At 42.6% G+C, this 24,295-nt stretch overlaps 1 protein-coding gene across 6 annotated transcripts in view; it reads right to left on the bottom strand.

The window, feature by feature from the left end:
• The window catches only part of ADGRE1 (adhesion G protein-coupled receptor E1), an 87,864-nt gene that overhangs the window by 17,650 nt on the left and 45,919 nt on the right, over positions 1-24,295 (bottom strand). For 3 of the 6 annotated variants that reach the window (XM_045044833.1, XM_045044835.1, XM_045044838.1), the window contains 7 exons: positions 13,337-13,492; positions 13,107-13,226; positions 11,310-11,456; positions 6,697-6,837; positions 6,474-6,611; positions 4,534-4,622; positions 2,856-2,939 (listed from right to left, as the gene is read on the bottom strand). In XM_045044833.1, the coding sequence (XP_044900768.1) occupies positions 2,856-2,939; positions 4,534-4,622; positions 6,474-6,611; positions 6,697-6,837; positions 11,310-11,456; positions 13,107-13,226; positions 13,337-13,492 (875 nt within the window). The remainder of the gene's footprint in view (positions 1-2,855; positions 2,940-4,533; positions 4,623-6,473; positions 6,612-6,696; positions 6,838-11,309; positions 11,457-13,106; positions 13,227-13,336; positions 13,493-24,295) is intronic. The other 3 variants (XM_045044837.1, XM_045044840.1, XM_045044834.1) reach the window with 2 other exon arrangements.

The following is a 24,295-nucleotide window of genomic DNA, read 5'->3' as shown; positions in this document are numbered from 1 at the left end:
TCTTAAAAAACAAGTACTTTCATTAACATTTTTGTATTTATGATAGTAATATTTCTGGCACACAGAGATAAAAATAATACTTTCTTGCGAGCCAAGTATTAAGTATCTTATGTATGTTAACTTCATTTTAGAAAGAAATCTATGAAGTAGAAACTATGATTTCCATTTTTTGTGTGGGGAAACAGAACATGTATAGGAGGTGGGAGAAGCAAGATTTGAACTTTTGTTATCCAGCAGCAGAGGCGGAATCCCTCTAGTAAGTGCTCACTAAAAGGCTTCAGTGTGTGTGTGTGTGTGTGTGTGTGTGTGTGTGTGTGTTAGACATACATTCACAAAGTGAAAGGATATGGTTATACATCCAAATGTTAACATTGATTATGTCAGAGGAATAGAGTTAAAGAAATAGCAATAATAATATTGACATTAATGTCAATACAATTCCTTTTATTGATTATTGTCAATAAACTGGCTTATGCAATGACTTTGACCCCAACAACAAAAAAATGTGAAAAGGATTCACAACCTAATAAATACGAAGAAGAAAGTAATGGACTCTGGTCATATGGGGAAGGAAATTAACTGAAATCTGAGTAGGAATAACAATTTCTATTTATCCAAATTGGACAATAAAAACATGAAAAGAATTTCAGTTAAACATGGATGATGGTATAACTTGAGACGTTTGTTCTGGAGAAACAGGACGTAACCATATGCCAGGTGAGTTTGGGGTCCGTCCCCACCGACATACAGAAAAGTGTCAGGTAGAATCATCCTGGGAAAATGTGGTCTTCAATTCTATGGTTGAGGAGATCTTAAAACTCCCTTCGAGGGGGGCCCGGGTGGCTCAGTCAGTTAAGCTTAAGTGTCCAACTTCGGCTCAGGTCATGATCTCATGGTTCATGAGTTCGAGCCCCTCATTGGGCTCTGTGCTGACAGTTCAGAGCCTGGAGCCTGATTTGGATTCTGTGTCTCCCTCTCTCTCTGCCCTTCCCCTGCTCATGCTCTGTCTCTGTCTCTCAAAAATACATAAATAAATGTAAAAAAAATTTAAAAAAACCCCCCCTTCAAAATGTGAAATCTATTGTTGGCTGGGAAGGTGATTTCATTTCCTTGGGAAAGCAAAAAATTAGTAGGCAAACTAAAACTCCACGGGGTTATCACTTCTGTGCTTTATTTACAAAGTTTTTCCATCTTTGTCATACTCTGAGAAGGGGGTGTTGAAGGGGTTTGGAGCAGTTCCTTATGTTAGAGAAACTAACTGATTAACCACGAGAGTTCGCTGCCTAAAGCATTTAGATGTGAGATGAATATGTGTTTCATATGAACAATTTCAGAGAATGTGGCTGTTGATAAATGGTTTTGAACATTTAAAAATATGAATTATTGGGGCACCTGGGTGGTGCAGTCGGTTAAGTGTCCGACTTCATCTCAGGTCACGATCTTGCGGTCCGTGGGTTCGAGCCCCGCGTCGGGCTCTGGGCTGATGGCTCAGAGCCTGGAGCCTGTTTCCGATTCTGTGTCTCCCTCTCTCTCTGCCCCTCCCCCGTGCATGCTCTGTCTCTCTCTGTCTCAAAAATAAATAAACGTTAAAAAAATTTAAAAATATGAATTATTATATGTATACATTTGGTTGATTGGATTTATAAATCCCTCGAGGGCATAATGACTTTGCCTTTTAGCTCTGTAAATATTCCTCATTAGGTATTCAAAATTTGGTGGGGGGGGGATAAGAATATTCATAAACACAGTATAAAATGAGAGAATTTAACCTAGTTTGTCAGAAGGTTTGTTGCTTATGGAAATTCAGTCTGAAAACCTTATGAATGAATGCACACTTAATGGACAACTATATTATACCCAATAAATTAATTTTAAATCAATCAAATTGCAAAGGAAAGTATCATTCTTGTTTTTGTACAAAAGCAACTGAATTTTTAAATAAAACAACAGCCATAAGTCATAAGCCATAAGCAACATAAAATCTTAAGAAAAAGCCATAAGCAACATAAAATCTTAATCATAAGCCATAAGCAACATAAAATCTTAAGAAAAACTAAAATCTTAAGAAAATCTTTTAAAGTCTATCATTGTAAGGACTGAGTAATCCCACCTCTAAGTATTTACCCCAGAGAAACAAAAAATCAGGGACACACACACACACAAACTGTACGTGAATGTTTATAGCAGAAAAAAAACAAGAATTGAGACTACAGATCACAACCTTCATGAATCTCAAAGGCATTATGCTGAGTGAGAGAAGCCACATCCTGTGTGATTCCGTTAATATAACATTCTTGAAAAGACAAAACTCCAACGACAGAGAAGAGACAGGGATATACAGGAGACGGTGGTGGGGAGAACATCTAACAATGTTTGGGGGAACCCCAAGGGAATGTTTCAGGAGGAAAAGGAACTGTTCTATATTCTGATTGTGGTGGTGGCTACCCAAATCCACTCAGCTGATAAGACTCATAGAACTGGGTGTCTCTGGGTGGCTCAGTTGGTTGAGTGTCCAACTCAGGGTTGTGGGATTAAGCCCTGCATCAGGCTCTGCACTAAGTGTGGAGCCTGCTGGAGATTCTCTCCCTCTCCCTCTGCCCCTCCCCCCACAAGTAAAATAAAAATAAAAAAACTCACTAGACAGAGAAGGGAATTTTACTGTGTGGTAAATTTTGAAATTTACTGTGTGGTAAATTTTGAAACAGGTTTCAAATTCTGTAAAAATACAGAATTTATTAATTCTGTAATAAATTAAATGTTAATCCATTTAAAGAGGACTTTCCGTGCCCAAAGTGTCCCCCCCCCCACCAAGATGTTTGAAGCTGAAAACACAATTATGAAGACTTTGCTGTTACCTTCAGAGAAACCACGGTGGTTTTGTTTTCACAGGCATTGTCCAGAACACTGAAGGTGGTATTCATTAGTGTGCAGAAGGAACCCTGTGCCCCAGAAGAAGAACATGTGTGAGCACTGATCAATCCATCCTTCAGTGTGTAAAGTACAAATTGGCCATCTAGCCCACCATATGGGTGGTCTTAAACTCCCAAGTTTAAGAGCTGCTAGAAGCAGGCTTTAGAATTCTCAGGAAAATAGAAACTCGCCTTTTCAGCAGAACTGGGACCACAGTACCTTTTTCTTCTGTGAACAAAAGGAGCAAATGGGAAGAAACAGCAAAACTACTTTGTGGGGTCAAAGATGGGGGAAATGTGTGAGTAAACCCCAGTGGTCCAAAAGGAGTATTATTCAGCCACAAAAAGGAGTGAAGCATTGGCATCTGCTACAATGTGGACGAACCTTGAAAACATCGTGCTCAATGAGGGAAGCCGCACACAAAACCCCACGTATTCTGTGATTACATTTATAGGAAATATCCAGGATGCAGAAACTGATGGACACAGAGAGCAGATTACTGTTTACCAAGACCTGGGCACAGGAGGAGTTGGAGAGCAATGTTGCTGGGGACAGGTTTCTTTTGAGGGGATAAAAATGTCTGAGAGACGGTACTGGTGGTTGCACACCATTGTGAATATACTGAATGCCACTCATTTGTACACTTAAAAGTGGGAAGAATGGTCAATTTTTAGGTGTATTTCATCTAAATTTCTAAATCACCTAAATTCTTCCAAAAAATAACATTGGTCCAAAGTGCATGGGAATTTTGGGGCACCTGAGTGGCTCAGTAGGTTAAGTGTCGACTTAGGCTCAGGTCATGATCTTGCGGTTTCTGGGTTCGAGCCCCGCGTCGGGCTCTGTGCTGACAGCTCGGAGCCTGGAGCCTGCTTCGGATTCTGTGGCTCCCTCTCTTTCTGCCCCTCCCCTGCTCGTGCTCTCTCTCTCTCTCTCTCTCTGTCTCAAAAATAAATAAACATTAAAAAAATTTTTTAAAAAGTGCAGGGAAATTTGAAAGCTAATTTATAAGCTCATATTGAAAATTATCACGTCAATTCCTGAAGATGTTCATGGAGACTTTGACCACTGGAACAACTTCGTTAGAGAATCAGGATATCCAAATTCCTTTATGCCTGGCCCAGGGGCTGTGCATCTCTCCTCCCATATCACACAGACACAGCACCTTCACTGGTAACGAGACTCCAACATCCCTTCTTCTATTTGGAAAAGAATTCCCAAGTTTTAGATAAATGTCCTCCCTTCTCAGCTTTCCTTGAAGGTAGGTGTAAGCAGAAGTCATACGGGGTTATACCCTTAAAGAGAAGAACTATGTCTTTCACCTCACCTTCCCCCCTGCCCACCAGCTGGAATGCAGACGTGATGGCAGGGGCTGGAGCAGCCATCTTGGACCACAAAGTGGGAGGGCTGGTGTTGCTGATGGCAGAGCATTTGCAGAACCATCATATCAACTCTCCACAGCTGACACCCAGATTGTTACAGAGAGAGAAGTAAACTGCTATACGATTTAGGCCACTGTTATTTTGGCCTTTGTGAAAGCTGCAAAACAACATCCTACTTGAGTGACTTCTAGGCTAGAAGCTCTTCTAGGAACCTCAAGAGCTAGGAAGCTTCAAAAATACTTACATATTCAGCCATCAGTGCTTCTCCCACTTGGCATTGCTGGACCCACTCGTTGTTGGGTATCACATCTTCTTTACACTTGAAGGGAATCCCTAGGAAGGAAACGAAAGCTACCAAGTCAAAGCTCAACCACAGCAAGCTGTGATTAAAAGACAAGTCTGGGGGCGCCTGGGTGGCGCAGTTGGTTGAGCGTCCAACTTCAGCCAGGTCACAATCTCGCGGTCCGTGAGTTCCAGCCCCGCATCGGGCTCTGGGCTGATGGCTCAGAGCCTGGAGCCTGTTTCCGATTCTGTGTCTCCCTCTCTCTCTGCCCCTCACCCGTTCATGCTCTGTCTCTCTCTGTCCCAAAAATAAATAAACGTTGAAAAAAAAATTAAAAAAAAAAAAGACAAGTCTGATTTCATTATCCCCCTGCCTAAAATCTATTCGTCACCATATTACATGACAGCGGAAATGAGCAAACCACAGCTACAGGCAGAAACACCACGGACTCTGAGAAGCAGGATACTGAGTGAAAAGAGCAAGTCGGAAAAGACGACACAGAGCACGATGCCACCTTTATAGAGCTCCAAAGCAAACAAAACTAAACAAAGTATTGTTTAGGGATATGTACACGGAGGTCATTTTTTTTTAAAGTAGGGGAATTATGAATACAAAGTTCCAAGTGGTCCTTTCTGGGGAGGAGTAGGGAAGATGAAATAGGGAAGGAACATGCATGAAACACACGAAATTGATGAGATCTTAGCTCTCATGTTGACACACTATTATTGTATAATATTATACATATTATACTTCATTGCCTCCATATAAACTACCTCTATCTTTAACGTATCAAGTAATCTACAATTAAAAAAATTAAGCTGTTGGGGCACCTGGGTGGCTCAGTTGGTTGAGTATCCAACTTCGACTCAGGTCATGAACTCACAGTCTGTGAATTCGAGCCCCGCGTCGGGCTCTGTGCTGACAGCTCAGAGCCTGGAGCCTGCTTCAGATTCTGTGTCTCCCTCTCTCTCTGCCCCTCCCCCATTCATGTGTGTGCTCTCTCTCTGTCAAAAATAAACAGGGGCACCTGGGTGGCTCTGTCAGTTAAGCGTCTGACTTCAGCTCAGGTCACGATCTCGCGGTCCGTGAGTTCGAGCCCTGCGTTGGGCTCTGGGCTGATGGCTCAGAGCCTGGAGCCTGCTTCCCATTCTGTGTCTCCCTCTCTCTCTGTCCCTCCCCCATTCATGCTCTGTCTCTCTCTGTCTCAAAAATAAATAGATGTTAAAAAAATAAAAAAAAATAAACACTAAAACATTTTTTCAATAAAAAAATCAAGCTGTTCAGTTTCCCATTGTTCTCAGCAAAAAAAGAAAAAGAAAAAAAAGAAAGAAAAGAAAGAAAACAAACAAACAGAAAACCCCCCAAACCTTCAAAATTCTTCACATGGCTCACCAGTTCCTGCAGGACCTGAACTCTTCCCACCTCCTTAGGTATACCTAATGCTTCAGGGCCTTTGCACATGCCACAAGCTGGACCACTCAGATATCCACTCATCATCTGGATAATTCCTACTCTTGCTTCAAGCTTCAGCTTAAATATCACTTGCCCATAGCATGTTAAATATCTCATTACTCATTCCAAAGTACACTATGATTGTTCAATTGCCACGCTGATTTTGGTTATTACGTGATTATGTGTGTGTGCTCTACATACATCATTACATTCAGGATTGAATTCTCAGGACCTAGTGCAGGGGCCTGTTTGACTAATTAATAGATGCCCCCCCCCCAAATAATTTATCGAATGAGTGAATCAATCTGTGAGTGAATGAATAAATGAGAAAGAGAGGATTGAGGATGAAGCGAAGGTAAAAGGAGGATCCAGAGGTTGGGTGGATGGAAGGGTTTACAACCAAACCAGGATGCAGATTCCACTGCTGAGAGGCACAAAGAGACAATTACTTTTGCAGTTGAAGTTGAAGAAGCCTTCTGGATCAGGACGAAAGCCCTCAATGCAGCTACAGCTGTAGGAGCCCGGGGCATTGGTGCAGACAGAACTGGGGCCACATGGTGATGGGTCCTGGGAGCACTCATCGATATCTGCAAAGGACTCAAGAGTGTCAAACAACCCAGAAGAACGAGGACATACTTCTTTCCAGGGAGAGCCAGGAACCCCTCTTCTCACCTCTGCATTCCACGTCTTGGCCTGTGAAGTTCAGCTGTCCGTTGCTTGGTGCAAAGCCAGGAGAGCAGGTGCAGAAGTAGCTCCCAGGGGTGTTGGTGCATGTCGCGTTGGAAAGGCTGATGTAAAGGCACTCATCAATATCTATAGGGTTGAGAATGGGCATGAGGCGGAGCTGGCTAGAAATCCTGCAAAAGTTATGCTTACAAAGCATAGAGTTGTCACCAAAAAAAAAAAAAATGGTGACCCAACCAGGGACAACATTTCCCAGAACCTTCTGCATCCAGGTTGGGGCCATGGGACTAGTTTTCACTTATGGAATGTGAGCAAGTACATTTGCCACTTCTGGGCTGAGATGGTTACAAAGTGGGTGTGCCTTCTCCCTCTTTCCCCACCACTGGCTGAACCAGGGATTCCAAAGCCACAAGGCATATAAGGACCAACGGATGTAAGGAAATGGATCCCTATATCACCACGTGGAGAAAATCTGCCCACTGGCCAGATGCATCTATATTGGATGGTTATGAAAGTCAGCACTTGCTATTATATTTAGCTAGTGGTTCTCAACTGAGGGCAGTTTGCACCCCGACCCCCTCCAGGGGACATTGGACAATGTCTGGAGACATCTTTGGTTGTCATGACTGGGCTGGGGGAGGGGGGTGTACTACTATGATCTAGTGCACAGGACAGCCCTCCACCACAAAGAGCCATCTGGCCCAGAACGTCAATAGTGGCAACATTGAGGAACCCTGGCCAGTTTACTGTGGCAACATGGGATTACCTCTCCTTCTGGGGATTTCTGGGGATCTATGGAATAGAATGTCCTGGGAAAAAAAAATAATCAGGAGGGAGGTAAAGGCAAAACTTCTCATATTCCTATGTCAGTTCACAAAACAGGAGAGGTAAACAGGCAGCATCCACTAATGGCTTGCACAGGTACATGGTTGTTGCACTGGGCGTTACCATGGAGCGCTGGAATGGGAGGTCCTTGTGGGATGAATGCAGACTAACTTGGAGGTCTCGAAGGACAGGAAAATGACCCATGGTTGGGAGGTATGGGGAAGTGATTCTCCTCCTGGTATCACAGAAACGTCTCTGACCAAGGAGCGGGCTTCCACTTGTAGACGCACTTAAGCATCAGGTAGGTGAACTCTTGTCAGAAACGACACAAACAGTGGGGCGTCTGGGTGGCTCAGTTGGATAAGCATCCAACTCTTGATTTCAGGTCAGGTCATGATCTCACAGTTTGTGAGTTAGAGCCCCACATGGGGCGCTACGCTGACAGTGCAGAGCCTGCTTGGGATTCTCTCTCTCCCTCTCTGCCCTTCCCCGACTCATGCTTTCTCTCTCTCTCTCTCTCTCTCTCCCTCTTTCTCTAAAATAAATTAACTTTAAAGGAATGAACGAATGCTTCTTAAAAACAGCATAAATGGAATTTATATTTTGCAAATGGAACTGGACTAGGCATATGATTTTCACAACTTTTTGGCTGAAGAAAGCTTTCACTTCCTGCAAAGTGAAACCTATTTAGGAGGTAAGACAAATAAGAGAGATGATAATCTGACCGAAACAGGGGCTCTGAAGAGATTCCGAAGAACCCACAGTGCTGTATTAATCTACCTCTAAGGTCCCTTTCAAATTTGCCTCACTATTGTTCTGCCTACAAGAATGTCAGTAGCTGGTGAACATCAAGGTGAAAAGAAATACAACATGTGTAATGACAAGAAGTGTGCGTTTCCCCAGGAGGTTGAAGAATATAAAACGTGCTCTGCAGTATGTTAGATCCTCCAAAGATGACCCCCACCAATTCTTTCATTTCCTGCGTGTACTTGTTGCTTGCCCAGAGATTTGGGGAGTCGATTTCCCCTTCCTTTGCCTGTCGGCTGGCCCCATGACTGTGACCAGGAGAATACAACAGAAGGAACATTCTGGCACTTCTAAGCCCAGGCCTTACAAGAACCCACAGGTTCTGCTTTCTTCCTCTTGCAGCTTCCCTTCCTGGAAACCAGCTGCCATGTCCCCAGGAAGCCCAAGCAACCATGAGGAAGGGCCCATGAGGGAAACCGAGGGGCCCAGCTGAGCTCCCACCCAGAGACCAGCACCCACTACCAGCCATGTAAGTGAGGCCATTTTGGACCTCCCAGCCATCCTATTGCGCACCCCCCCCCCAAACCATGCAGTCAACCCACAGAGTCATGAACAAGCAGAAAGGTGAAAAAGAACTCAGGCAGGCAGGAGCAATGGTATTCCCCCGGGGTGTTGGTACACACTGAGCTGAGGCCACAAAAAGTTGAGTTCCTGGCACATTCGTCCACATCTAAGCAGAAAACTAGGCTGAGTCAAATGGATAAAGGATGCTGAGGCCATGGCAGTGCACAGCCCCATCCTGACTGAAGCCAGCAGGTCTCCCTGGCTCTGCTCGCACCCTCTTAAACACTGCTGAAAGGAAGTGCAAAGAGCCAGGATGTGACCCACACAAATCTTTTGATGAGGCTCTCCACACTTCGGGATAAAATCCAAACTCCTCTTTAGGACTCTGAGAGTTTGGACCCACCTAAGCTCACCTAACTCATCTTTCCTTGCTAATCCCTTAGTAAGTCCTGATCCAGATTCACTGATTACCTGTAGGTCCAGGAAGGCTCACTGTTAGTTCCCTAGCCTTGAACTCCCTGGCCCCCGTTCCTTGATAAATCTCAATTCCTCCCCCTAAGAAATACTATGTTATCAGTAATTGACTGAGAGGCATCCAAGAGGAGGGATGCAAAGCATGGACAGCCTGGACTCAAAGCTTGGCTCTGTCCCTATAGACTGTGTGTTACTGGGTGCTGTGGACTGAAATACGTGCCCCAGGTTGATACATTACATCCTCAAAACTCGGTGAGATGGTATCTGGACAAAAGGCATTCACAAGATGATTAGGTTGATGAGGTCTTAAGATGGGATTAGTGCCCTGGAGCACCTGGGTGGCTCAGTCAATTAAGCATACAACTCTAGGTTTCTGTTCAGGTCATGATCTCACAGCTGGTGAGTTCGAACCCTGCATCTGGCTCTGTATAGTCAGTGCGGAGCCTGCTTGGGATTCTCTCTCTCTCTCTCTCTCTCTCTCTCTCTCTCTCTCTCTCTCTCCCCGCTCTCTTCCTCTCTCTCTCCCCCTCTGCTCCTACTGTGATCTCTCTCTCTCTTTCTCTCAAAAACAACTAAATAAACTTTAAAAAAGATGGGATTAGTACCCATAAAAAGAGGGAGAGAAATCAGAACTCACTGTCCATGACCCCAGAATGAAGGCAGTCATATGGAAGCAAGGAGGACAACCCTCTCCAGAACCCAGCTGGGGTCTCAGACTTCCAGCCTCCAAAATGGAGGGAAAATAGATCTCAATGTTGAAACCACCCTGTCTGCAGTGTTTTGTTCTGGTGGCCCTGAGCTGACAATGCACTGGGCAAGATAGTTCACCTCTGTGTGTCTCAGTGCCCTCATCTGTCAGACAGGGATAATAATACTACTTCCCCCATAGGGTTGTTTGAGCATTGAATAAGGTGTCATCTGGGAAGGACTCAGAGCGAAGTCTGGAGAATAACAAGTATGAGGTAAGTACTTGTTAGCTAAAATAAACAATTAACTGCAAATATGTTGACATTATTGTGACAGACACTGAGGAACATCCCTTACATGCACCTGCTCAAGGAATGCTCACGGCAGCCCTGTGAGGTGCACACTAACATTGCTTCCATTTTTCTGATGAGGAAACTGAGGCATCACAATTGTGCAGAGTCACACAGCCTATGAAAGGCACACCAGGATTTAAAATCAGGTTCAGTCTGGTTCTGGACTTCTTAGATGACAGCTTCCCAGGTGGTCTTGAGTCAGAATCTGGAAATTTGGACTCAAGTCAATGATGGCCAGTTCAGATCCTGACTCCCCTACTTCCTAGCTGTTTGGCCGTGGAAGAGTTCTTTTACCACGATGGAGGCTCAGGTTCCTCATCTATGAAATGGGCATAAAACACCACTAATACCATCAGGCTGTTGGGCAGAAAATGCGTACATGTCCGGAAGAGCTTAGCACCTTGGCTGGGATCCTGCCTCCAGACCTTTGTATCTGTGGTTCCCTCCTCCTGGAACACCCTTCCCCAGATACCCAATATCTCACTCCCTCATATCCTTCACATCTTTTCTCAAGTATCAACTTTTCACTGTGGCCTTTCTTTACCACTCACTCTACTAAAAGTTGACCCCTACTCCCAGCGCTGCCTGTGCACCTTTCCTGCCTTATTTATCTTTATTTCTTTCAGATACTCCTGGCACACATATGGCCATGAATTTATTTTGCTATCTATCTCCCTTAACCCTAGATGATGAGTTCTAGGAGAACAAATCGTTTTGCCTATGTGATTTGGTGCTGTATCCACCAGCTCTAGAAGAGTGCCTGGCATATAGTAGGTGCTCAGGAAGTATTTGTTGAATGAGTGCATGAGTGAATGGATGAGCAATTTTTGGCATCAGCTTAGCAGATGAGGTCCTTCAGCTCAGCCCCCACTCATCCTGACCCATCACCCACCAATGCTGTCTTTGCATGCAGACTTGGACCTGGTTCCCCAACAAACCCTTCCCACCGACCTTCACATGTCTCTCCTGGGTCCTGGAAGCTCATGTTTCCACTGCTGGATTCAAATCCTAGGTTGCAGACACAAGAGTAGCTTCCAGGACTGTTGTGACAAGTTGCGTGCTCCGGGCAAGTTGCAGGGTCAGCACATTCATCCACGTCTGGTCAGTGGAAATGAAAACCCAAGACAAAGCAGATGAAGAAATGAGAATAGGAGACTGCAAACAGATACTCATTGTGCATGTTCTCCCCTTACTCCTCATCTCCCTTACACTTAGACTTGGCCACGAGAATAAATTCTGACCCAAAATATATAAGTGGAGGGTGGTGAATAGCTCCAAAACAGATGAACATAGAATGGCTGTGCTCCTTTACTCCTCCCTGCACCCACACCATGGGATGCAGATGGTGCGGTGCAGTGTGACTTTGCCACTCCTCCTCTATGATGGGAGCTTGTTTCCCCACACCTCGAATCCAGCTTGAATCTGGCCTGTGACTTTCACTGGCCAAAAGAACACAGCAGAAATGATGTCGTGCCAGTTCCAAGTCTTAGATTTCTAGAGACTTATTTGCTTCTGCTCATTCTTTAAGCCCCTTGCTTCTGCCACATGAATAAGCCCTAACTCACCTAATGAAGAATGAGAGACAAGGTGGAAGAGAGATGGATCACCCACAGGAGCCCCCGACATGTGAGGCAGCCCAGCCGAGATGAGCAAGCTGACTCACAGCTGACCACAGACACACGAACAAGCCCAGTACAGACGCAAGCAAGTGGCCAGCAGAGCCCAACCTAAACTTCCAATGCACAGAACACAAACCACGTATATGGTGCTTGTCTCTAGCCACTGACTTTCAGGGTAATCTGTTTTTCAGCAACAGCTACTGCTATAAATGTATCAGAAAAATCAGAGATGATCTCAAATATCTCTGACTCCAAGCCCAGGGGATGTGATAAGGGCTGGATCACTCCATGCCTTGCTTGATGGTGTCACCTTCCCTACAAACGAGCATGGAGAACAATAGTTCTGAACCAGATGCAGGGAGATGGAGCCCTTGCTTCTTGTGAGCAAATTCTGGCTGCAGTTTGGGAGGATGGATTCGAGGGGACAAGAAGGGAGGAAGGACAAGCCCAGTGAGGACGCTGCTAAACTAATGATGAAGCCCGAACCAAGCATGAGGAAGAATGGAGAGATTCAAGACATGTTTAGCAGGTAAATTCCCCAAGCTATGATGACTGACTTAGTATGGAAGGCATGGGGTAGGGGTTGAGGGTAACCCGGAGGTCTAGAATCAAATACAATTTAGAAAAAATTCTGAAGTTTGAGTCTGAGCTCACCCTATCACGCAGTTTCTCTGTCTCAGAACTAAAGACATCTGGGGCCAGAGTATTTTTGGATGTAGGGAAGCTGTTCTGTGCATTGTAAGGTGTTTAGCAGCATCTGTGACCTCTCCTCACTAGACAAGAGGAGCCCATCGCCACCACCAGTTGTGACCATCAAAAATGTTTCCAGGCATTTCCAGGATCCCCCTTGAAAGTTATTGCTCATGGGACACAGCACCCCCCACCCTGCCATTGCTCTCAACTATTGTCTGACCCACTGCTGCACGCAGTGTAGACCCTTGAGTGGAGTTCCAATCCTGGCTCTTCTACTTAATAGCTGTGTCTTTTGGGGGAAGTTACTTCAATGGTCTGAGCCTAAATTTTCTCACCCCCAAAATGAAGAATATTGTCTCTAACCTCACAGGATCATCAAGTGAGGTGGTTGTTAATTAATTGAGTAGCTACATAAAGAAAAGCAGGTCCTCTATACCTTCACAGATCGAGTTGTGAGAGATGAATCCAACCTGGCAGCTGCAACTGTAGCTTCCCAAGGAGTTGATACACTCAGCATGCTCTGGGCAGACCCCATCGGAGAGGCATTCATCGATGTCTGAGGAGCAGTGGAGGAGAGTGAGCAGACCAAAGACTGTGTGGCTCAGGTGAGAGACACTGCCCCCTAGTGGTCGCTGTCCACCCAAGACCCATGCCTGAGAGCATTACCTGTGCATGAGAAATGACCCGGCTTTCCCGAGGTCCAGTCATTTCCAGTGGGAGAAGAGAAACCAGGCAAGCAGCTGCACTTGTATCTCCCCTGCAAGTTTTTGCAGACTGAGTTGGCACCACATGGTTGGGGGCGTTGAGAACATTCATCTACATCTGGACACAGAAAGAGTTGGAGTCACTAATTTGCTTCATCTTGTGTAGCAGATTGTATTTTCAAAGATGGCGGAAACAGCATCTTCCATGCCATATGGCCTTCATTCTATGTGAACTTGTACTCCTTCCAGCAAGCGGTGCTGTCTACATTCCCTTCTCCTGAATCTGAGCATGCTGGGACTCTGAGAGTGGTGGCATTATGTCATAAAGATACTTCGCACCCCTTCTGTAGTCTCTCGAGATGCACATTCTTGGAATTTAGCTGCCATATGTGAGGAAGTCCAACCAGCCATGAAAAAGCAGTTCACATGGAGAAGAACCAACACCTCCAGGCTGAATCCCTGGTGCAGCAATCAGGCCATGGCCAACAGCAGCTTGCCAGCATTGTGCGTATGCTCTCTTTCATGTGGATCTCTAGGGGTGCCTTGTTGGCTCAGTCAGTTAAGTGTCGTCATTTGATTTCAGCTCTGGTCATGATCTCACATTTGTGAGATCAAGCCCCACCTTGGCCTCTTTCTGGGTGTGGAGTCTGCTTGGGATTCTCTCTCAAGAGTGGAGTTCAGATGGTGGAGTAGTATAGGGACCCTGAGCCTGTCTTGTCCCTGAAACACAGCTAGTTCAGCATCAACCCATTTGAACGCCTAGGAAATTGATCTGACGATTAACACGAAAATCTGCACAATTTGAGCAAGAGAACCTGAAAGGAAAATGGTGTGGAGAGCTGCCTTGGGGGTGAGAAAAGCCAAGGTTGTGTGGAGGGTAGGGAGATGATTTTATAGACAGAGGATAGAGAAAGAAAGAGAAAAGGGGAGTTTCGCACATTAGAGTCATGCAACAAAGTACTCCCCCTGAAAGTAGCTGGAGAGAATGTGAGAAAGAATGAAACCACTCACAGTGGACTGGATAAGAAATCTGTTCCTCAAAACCATTGATGGGAAAAAGGCAGAGGGTTGCAGTACTTCCAGATGTTTCAGTGCTCAGTGCCTGGTGGTGCTCCAGGGAGGAAGCAAAGTCAATCCCTTTGAGAAGGCATCATGGTCTGAGGGACGTGTGCCATATGGGGAGAACCAGTTTCCCTGGTTGGAGTGCGTATCATAGTGGCAATCACCCTCCCATGGGCAAACGTCCCAGCGGGTCCCAGAGAGCTGCCATGTTTACTGATATTGGGCCAAAGATAACAGCTGATTGCAGCAAAACCTGGCGCCAGTTGTGTGTTGTGATTTACCATAAACCCTGAGCCTCTGTCACTTCACTATCATGCGAACATTTTCTGGGACAAGCTGATACCTGGCCATTGCTCTGCAAGACCCTCCCCCATAAAATCAGCACAGGTCCAAGACCTGGGGTCTCTCAGTTGTGGGGTTTTGAAAAACAGACCCATTGGAGATAAGGAGGGAGGTGCCACCTGGCAGGCAGACAGCTTGGGCATGTACAGGGTAGAGGTGGGGAGTGGACAGAGGCCTGAGACAAAGGAAGTTGTGCTTGATCACACATCTGTGATGGTGCAAAATTCCCACGCCAGAGACAAGAGAGCAGGGTGAAGCCATTTTCACCTCTAGCACACTCACACTGATTCAGTCCAGTGAGCCAGGCAGGGCCACCAAGTGAAAAATGGAACTGTTACATGAACCATTACCCACCTGCGCCCTCCAGGCATATCCCCTAGAAGGCCAGTACAAATCCTTTCCACCCACTTACTCTACACAGTACGGTGTGCTTCAAAGTTTCAGTTCTAAGGGAAACCGGATCTAGCTTCACTTGGGTTTCATTTTGTTTCCTTTTTTATCTGTTTTTGTGCCTGCTTCTGTTTTACTTTATGTTATTTTCTTTTATCATTCTTTACATTGTCTTTCTTGAATACAGAAAGAGCAATTTTTTTTATTCTATTCTATTCTACTTTATTCTATTTTATTATTTAAATTTAAACAAAAATTTAACTGTTTTTTCCTTTTCTATCAAGATTCTCTCAACAAGCTGATCAAAACTCACTTAGAATCTAGCTTCCTTTATTTGATTTTTTCTTTTGTTTTTAATTTGAAAATTTTTATTCTTTATTTTAGTACTTTCTTTCTTCCTCCAAAATGACAAGATGGACATATTCACCCCAAAAGATAGAAGAAAGGACACACAGGGATTTAATCAACACAGACATAAGTAAGAAATCTGAGTTAGAATTTAAAACCATGATTTAGCTAGGGTTGAAGAAAGCATAGAAGACCCCAGAGAATCGCTTTCTGCAGAGATAAAATAATATCTAGTCAGTTCAAAATGAAAAATGCTATAACTGAGATGCAATTTCAAATGGATGCTATGATGGTGAGGATGGATGAAGCAGAACAGTGAATCAAGGATACAGAAGAAAAAATTATGGAAATTCATTAAGCACAAAAAAGAGGGAATCAGAGGAGGATCCAAGATGGTGGAACAGCATGGAATTTTTTGTGTCTCACGTCCATGAAATACAGCCAGATCATCACTAAACCATCCTGCACACCTAGAAATCTTACTTGAGGATTAACACAACAATCTGCACAACCTGGGCCACACAACTCAACAGGTACATGGCTCGGAGGGGTAAACTGGGGGAGAGAGAAGCCTTGGAGGGTAGGGCGCCATTTTTGCTTGCAGAGAGAGGACAGAGATGCGTGGATAGTATGGGAAAAGAACCACCCCCCCCAAAGAAATAACTGGAGAGAAACTGGAAAAGGGGAAACAGCTGCAGGGACTGAACAAAAAAGGCAGAAAGGAGAAAGGAGAGGGTTTACATCTCACTGAGACTCTATAAACAACAGGGGCATGGTGTGAAACTCTGCAGCTCAATACCTGGGTACTCTGGTGGGATGGGCAAATCCTCAGGAGCAGAGTGAAGTCCCCATGCCACACAAGGAGAGGTGGTTCCCCTGCTGGGAGAATATTTGGTAGAGTCCGTGTGGCCACCCCAGCAGACCGCAGAGAACAACCACACTCCTGGTGCTAGAACAAGGTCGTTAAGGGTAAAGCCTGGTGCCAGATGTGTGCTGTGATTTTCCATAATCCCTGAACGGCTGCTGCTACACGATCACGTGAACATTTTCTGGGGCAGGTTGGCACCCAGTCAGAGTCTCTGGGCATCAGCAGCAGCATGGTCCCGAGAACGTTCCTGGGTGTGGCCAGCACCCGGCCAGTGCTCAATGAGTTCCTCCCACACAAAGTCTGAGCAGGACAAGGCCACAGTCCATCAGAAGTAAGGGGTCAGGAAAAAACAGCTGCATCTGAGGTAAAACTCAGGAGCGAGGTGCCACCTGCAGCCTGATGGCTTGGTCACAGACAGTGTAAAAGCAAGGAGCAGATGGAAGCCAGAGACAAAGGAAGGGTGCACGATTGCTGACTGGGGAGAAAAGAGTTCTGATACTAGAGACTGGGTACCTGGGTGATGCCATTTTCACCCCTGCTGTGCATGCGCATACACACCTACAAGCGCCACAACAATCCACACCAGTAGCTAAGCAGCGCCACCTAGTGGAGAACAGGCCATTACACCAAGCCCCACCCAACTGGGTCAACCTCACTCTTTAGGAACCACAAGTCTCTCCACCTGCTTAGTTTACAAACTATAAAGTGCTTCATAGCTTGACTTCTAGGGGAAAACGATGTAATTTCAATCGTATTACAGTCTGTTTGCTGGTCCATCTATTCAATTTTCTTTTCTTTTTGTCTTTTTCTTGAATATAGGAAGAGAAAACATTTCTTTTTATTTTCAATTTTATTAAAAATATTTTTCTTTAAATTTGTCTAGTTTAATTTGTTAGTTTTGTATAAATTTTTCAAATTCTATTTTACTTTTATCATTTCATTTTATTCTATGTCATTGTTTTCATTTTCTCAAATTTCAAACGTTTCCCTTTCTTTTTCCTTTTTCTCTCTAATCTATCAAGCCCCTTTCAATACCCAGACCAAAACACACCTAGATCTTACATCATTTATTTGATTTTTATGTATGCGTGTGTGTTGTTTTTAATTTGTTTTAAGTTAATTTTTTTAATTATAAATTTTGTTTACCTCATTAATTTCTTTCTATCTTCAAAATGACAATGAAGGAATTTCACCAACAGAAAGAGCAGGAACAAATGACAGCCAGGGACTTAACCAACGCAGATACAAGCAAGATGTCAGAACAAGAATTTAGAATCACGATAATAATACTAGCTGGAGTCGAAAATAGATTAGAATTCCTTTCTGTGGAGATAAAAGAAGTAAATCTAGTCAGGAATAATTTAAAAATGCTATAACTGAGCTGCAATCTCCATTGCGTGCCACGGCAGCAAGGATGGATGAAGCAGAGCAGCAAACCAGCAATATAGAGGAGAAACTTATGGAGAAAAATGAAGCAGAAAAAAAGAGAGAGACTAAGGCAAAAGGGTACAATTTAAGAATTAGAGAAATCAGTGACTCACTAAAAAGGAACAACATCAGAATCATAGGGGTCCCAGAAGATGAAGAGAGAGAAACTTGGGTAGAAGAGTTTATGTGAACAAATCATAGAAGAAAACTTTCCTAACCTGGGAAAGACACAGACATCAAAATTCAGGAAGCACAGAGGACTCCAATTAGATTCAACAAAAACCAACCATCAACAAGGTATATCATAGTCAAATTCACAAAACACTCAGGCAAGGAAGGAATCATGAAAGCAGCAAGGGACAAAACGTCCTTAACCTACAAGGGAAGACAGATCAGGTTTGCAGTAGACCTATCCACAGAAACTTGGCAGGCCAGAAGGGAGTGGCAGGATATATTCAGTGTGCTGAATCAGAGAAATATGCAGCCAAGAATTCTTTATCCAGGAAGGCTGGCATTCAAATAGAAGGAGAGGGAAAAAGTTTCCCAGACAAACAAAAATTAAAGGAGTTCATGATCACTAAACTAGCCCTGCACGAAATTTGAAGGGGGACTCTCTGAGAGGACAAAAGGTAGAAAAAATAATATGAATGAATGAATGAATGAATGAATGAATGAATAAATAGAACCAAAAGCAACAATGAGTAGAAAGGACCAGAACGCCACCAAACACTCCACCTCTACAAGAAACATAATGGCAATAAATTCATATCTTTCAGGAATCACTCTAAATGTCAATGGACTAAATGCTCCAATCAAAAGACAATGGGTAACAGAATGGATAAAAAAACAAGATCCATATAGATATGCTATTTACAAGAGACCCACTTTAGACCTAAAGACACCTTCAGATTGAAAGTAAAGGGATGGAGAGCCATCTATCATGCTAATGGTCGCCAAAAGAAAGCCAGAGTAGCCATACATATATCAGAGAATTTAGATTTTAAAATAAAGGCTGTAACAAGAGATGAAGAAGGGCATTACATCATAATTAAGGGTTCTACCCACCAAGAATACATAACAATTGGAAACATTTATGTTCCAAATGTGAAACACCCAAATATATAAATCAATTAAACTCAAACATAAAGAAACTCATTGAGAATAATACCATAATAGTAGGGAAACTCAACACCCCACTGACAACAATGGACAGATCGTCTAATCAGAAAACCAACAAGAAAACAATGACTTTGAATGACACACTGGACCAAATGGACGTAACAGGTATATTCGGAACATTCATCCTAAAGAAGCAGAATATACATTCTTCTCCAGTGCACATGGAATGTTCTCTAGAACAGATCACATACTGGGACACAAATCAGCCCTCAACAAGTACAAAATGATCCGCATGATACCATGCATATTTTCAGACCACAACGCTATGAAACTTGAAATCAACCACAAGAAAATTTGGAAAGGTAACAAATATTTGGAGGCTAAAGAACATCCTACTAAAGAACGAATGGGCTAACCAAGAAGTTAAAGAGGAAATTAAAAGTACATGGAAGCCAATGAAAATGATAACACCACAGCCCCAAACCTCTGGGATGCAGCAAAGGCGGTCATAGGAGGAAAGTATATAGCAATCCAGGCCTTTCTAAAGAGGGAAGAAGGGTCTCAGGCATACAACCTAAACTTACACCTTAAAGAGCTGGAAAAACAACAACAAATAACACCAAAACACAGTAGTAAATGGGAAATAATAAAGGTTAGAGCAGAAAACAATGCTATTGGAGCCAAAACAAAAAAATAAAAAACGGTAGAACAGATCAATGAAACCAGAAACTAGTTCTTTGAAAGAATTAACAAAATTGACAAACCACTAGCCACTTTGATCAAAAAGAAAAAGGACCCAAATAAATAAAATCAAGAAGGAAAAAAGACAGATCACAACCAATGCAGCAGAAATGCAAGCAATAATAAGAGAATATTATGAGCAATTATATGCCAATAAAATGGGTAAGCTGGAAGACATGGACAAATTACTAGAAACATATAAATTACCAAAACTGAAACAGGAAGAAATAGAAAATTTGAACAGACCCATAACCAGCAAAGAAATCAAATTAGTAATACAAAAATCTCCCCCCAAAACAAGAGTCCAGGGTCAGATGGCTTTCCGGGGTAATTCTACCAAACATTTAAGGAAGAGTTAACACCTATTCTCTTGAAGCTATTCCTAAAAATAGAAATGAAAGGAAAATTTCGAAACTCTTTCTATGAAGCCAGCATTACCTTGATTCCAAAACCAGACAAAGACTCCACAAAAAAGGAGAACTATTGACTAATTTTCCTGGTGAACATGGATGCAAAAATCCTCAACAAGATATTAGCCAACCGGATCCAACAACACATTAAAAAATTTATTCACCACGACCAAGTGGAATTCATACCTGGGATGCAGGGCTTGCTCAATATCCACAAAACAATCAATGGGATTCATCACATCGATAAAAGAAAGAACAAGAGCCATATGATCCTCTCAATAGATGCAGAGAAAAGCATTTGACAAAATACAGCATGCTTTCTTGATAAGAACCCTCAAGAAAGTAGGGATAGAAGGACCATAGCTCCAGATCATAAAAGCCATATACAAAAGACCCAATGCTAGTATCCTTAATGGTGAAAAACTGAGAGCTTACCCCCTAAGGTCAGGAAAAAGACAGGGATGTCCACTCTCGCCACTGTTATTCAACATAGTATTGGAAGTCTTAGCCTCAGTAATCAGACAACACGAAGAAATAAAAGGCATCCAAATCAGCCAGGAGGAGGTGAAACTTTCACTCTTCGCATATGATATGATACTCTATATGGAAAACCCAAAAATTCCACCAAAAAAACTCCTAGATCTGATCCATGAATTCAGCAAAGTTGCAGGACATAAAACCGATGCACAGAAATCGGTGGCATTCCTATTTACCAACAATGAGGCAACACAAAGAGAAATCAAGGAATCGATTCCATTTACGATTGCACCCAAACCCATAAAATATCTAGGAATAAATCTAACCAAGAGGTGAAAAATATATACACTGAACTATAGAAAATTTATGAAAGCAATTAAAGAAGACAGAAAAAAATGCAAAAATATTCCATGCTCCTGGATTGGAAGAACAAATATTGTTAAAAATCATTACTACCCAAAGCAACCTATGTATTCAATGCAATCCTTATCAAAATAACACGAGCATTCTTCACAGAGCTAGGAAAAACAATCCTCAAATTTGTATGGAACCAGAAAGGACCCCAAATAGCCAAAGCAATCCTGAAAAAGAAAACCAAAGCAGGAGGCATCACATTCCTGGACTTCAAGCTGTATCACAAAGCTTTAATCATCAACACAGTATGGTACTGGCACAAAAACAGACACTCAGATCAATGGAACAGAATAGAGAACCCAAAAATGGACCCACAAACGTATGGCTAACTAACCTTTGACAAAGCAGGAAAGAATATCCAATGGAATAAAGACAGTCTCTTCAGTAAGTGGTGCTGGGAAAACTGGACAGCGACATGCAGAAGAATGAACCTGGACCACTTTTTTACACCATGCACAAAAATAAACTCAAAATGGATGAAAGACCTAAATGTAAGACAAGAAGCCATCAAAATCCTCGAGGAGAAAAAAACCTCGAGGAGAAAGCAGGCAAAAACCTCTTTGAACTCGACCACAGCAATTTCTTACTCAACACATCTCTGGAGGCAAGGGAAACAAAAGCAAAAATGAGCTATTGGGACCTCATCAAAATAAAAAAACTTCTGTGCAGTGAAGGAAACAATCAGCAAAACTAAAAGGCAACCGACGGAATGGGAGAAGATATTTGCAAATGACATATCAGATAAAGGGTTAGTATCCAAAATCTATAGAGAACTTATCAAACTCAACACCCCAAGAAACAAATAATCCAGTGAAGAAATGGGCAAAAGACATGAATAGACACTTCTCCAGAGAACACATCCAGATGGCCAACCGACACATGAAAACATGCTCAACATCACTCATCATCAGGGAAATACAAATCAAAACCACAATGAGATACCACCTCACACCTGCCAGAATGGCTAACATTAACAACTCTGGCAACAACAGATGTTGGCAAGGATGCAGAAAGAGAGGATCTCTTTTGAACTGCTGGTGGGAATGCAAACTGGTGCAGCCACTCTGGAAAACAATTAAAAATAGAACTACCGTATGGCCCAGAAATTGCACTACTAGGTATTTATCCAAGGGATACAGGTATGCTGTTTCGTAGGGGCACATTCACCCCAATGTTGATAGCAGCGCTATCAATAATAGCCAAAGAGTGGAAAGAGCCTAAATGTCCATCAATGGATGAATGGATAAAGAAGATGTGGTATATATATATATATATATATATATATATATATATATATATATATATATACACACACACACACACACACACACACACACACACACACATACACACACACACACACATATACACACACACACACACACACACAATGGAGTATTTCTCGACAATCAAAAAGAATGAAATCTTGCCATTTGCAACTATGTGGATGGAACTAGAGGGTATTATGCTAAGCGAAATTAGTCAGAGAAACACAAATATCATATGACTTCATTCATATGAGGACTTTAAGATATAAAACAGATGAACATAAGGGAAGGGAAGCAAAAATAATATAAAAACAGAGAGGGAGACAAAACATAAGAGACTCTTAAATATGGAGAATAAACAGTGGGTTACTGGAGGGGTTGTAGGAGGGAGGATAGACTCAGTGTGAGGGGCATTAAGGAATCTAGTCCTGAAATCATTGTGGCACTATATGCTACTAACTTGGATGTAAATTTTAAAAATAAGAATAATGAAAGAAAAAAAGAAAGGGAAACAAAGGGAAAAGATTGCAATTCAAGACTTAGAAAACTCAGCAACTTACTAAAGAGGAATAACATTTGTAACAAGGAGTCCCAGAAGATGAAGAAAGAGGAAAAAGGGGCAGAAGGTTTATGTGAGCAAATTATAGCTTAAAACTTCCCTAATCTGGGGAAGGACACAGACATCAAAGTCCAAGAAGCACAGAGAACTCCCATTAGATTCAACAAAACCCAACCATCACTAAGTCATGTCACAGTCAAATTCACAAAATACACAGACAAGGAAAGAATCATGGAACTAGCAAGAGTACAAAAGTCCTTAACCTACAAGGGAAGACAGATGAGGTTCACAGCAGATCTGTTCACAACAATTTGGCAGGCCAGAAAGCAGTGGCAGGATATATTCAATGTGGGAAAAATATGCAGCTAAGAATTCTTTATCCAGCAAGGCTGTCATTCATAATAGAAGGAGAGATAAAGACTTTCCCAGACAACCATAAACTAAAGGAGTTTGTGACCACTGAGCCAGCCCTGCAAGAAATTTTAAGAGGTACCCTTTGAGGGGAGAAAAAACAAAACAAAAAGACCAAAAGCAACAAAGACTAGAAAGAGAGTATCACCCGAAACACCAACCGTAGGCAACACAATGGCACTAAATTCATATCTTTCAATAATCCCTCTGAACGTAATGGTCTAAATGCTCCAATGAAAAGACAGTATCAGAATGGATAAGAAAAACAACATCCACCTATATGCTGCCTACAAGAGATTTATTTTAGACCCAAGAGCACGTGCAGATTGAAAGTGAGCGGATGGGTAACCATCTATCAAGCTGATAGATGTCAAAAGAAAGCTGGAGTAGCCATACTTACATCATACAAACTAGATTTTAAAATAAAGACTGTAACAAGAGATGAAGAAGGGCATTATATCATAATGAAGGGGTCTATCCACCAATAAGATCTAACAATTGTGAATATTTATGCCCCCAACTTGACAGCAGCCAGACACGTAAATCAATTAATCACACATATAAAGAAACTCATTGATAATAATACCATAATAGTAGGGGACTTTAACACCCCATTTATGGCAATGGACACATCATCTAAGCAGAAAATTAGCAAGGAAACAATGGCTTTGAATGACACGCTGGACCAGATGGACTTAACAGACGTATTTAGAACATTTTATCCTAAAGGTAGAATATACATTCTTCTCAAGTGTACATGGTACATTCTCCAGAATGGATCACAAATCAGCCATCTACAAGTATGAAGAGATCGAGATCATACCATGTGTAGTTTCAGACCACAATGCTATGAAACCTGAAATCAACCATAAGAAAAAAATGTGGAAAAACTACAAATACTTGGAGGTTAAAGAACATCCTATTAAAGAATGAATGGGTTAACAAAGAAATTAAAAAAGAAATTAAAAAGTATACGGAAACCAATGCAAATGAAAACACAACAGTCTAAAATGTCTGGGGTGCAGTAAAGGTGGTCATAAGACAGAAGTATATAGCAATCCAGGCCTTCCTAAAGAAGAAAGAA

This window comes from Felis catus, chromosome A2 (genome assembly GCF_018350175.1).
Source record: "Felis catus isolate Fca126 chromosome A2, F.catus_Fca126_mat1.0, whole genome shotgun sequence".
Classification (NCBI taxonomy): Eukaryota; Metazoa; Chordata; class Mammalia; order Carnivora; family Felidae; genus Felis; species Felis catus.
Note: the sequence above shows the minus strand (reverse complement) of the source record. Positions and strands in the feature narration are given on the sequence as shown.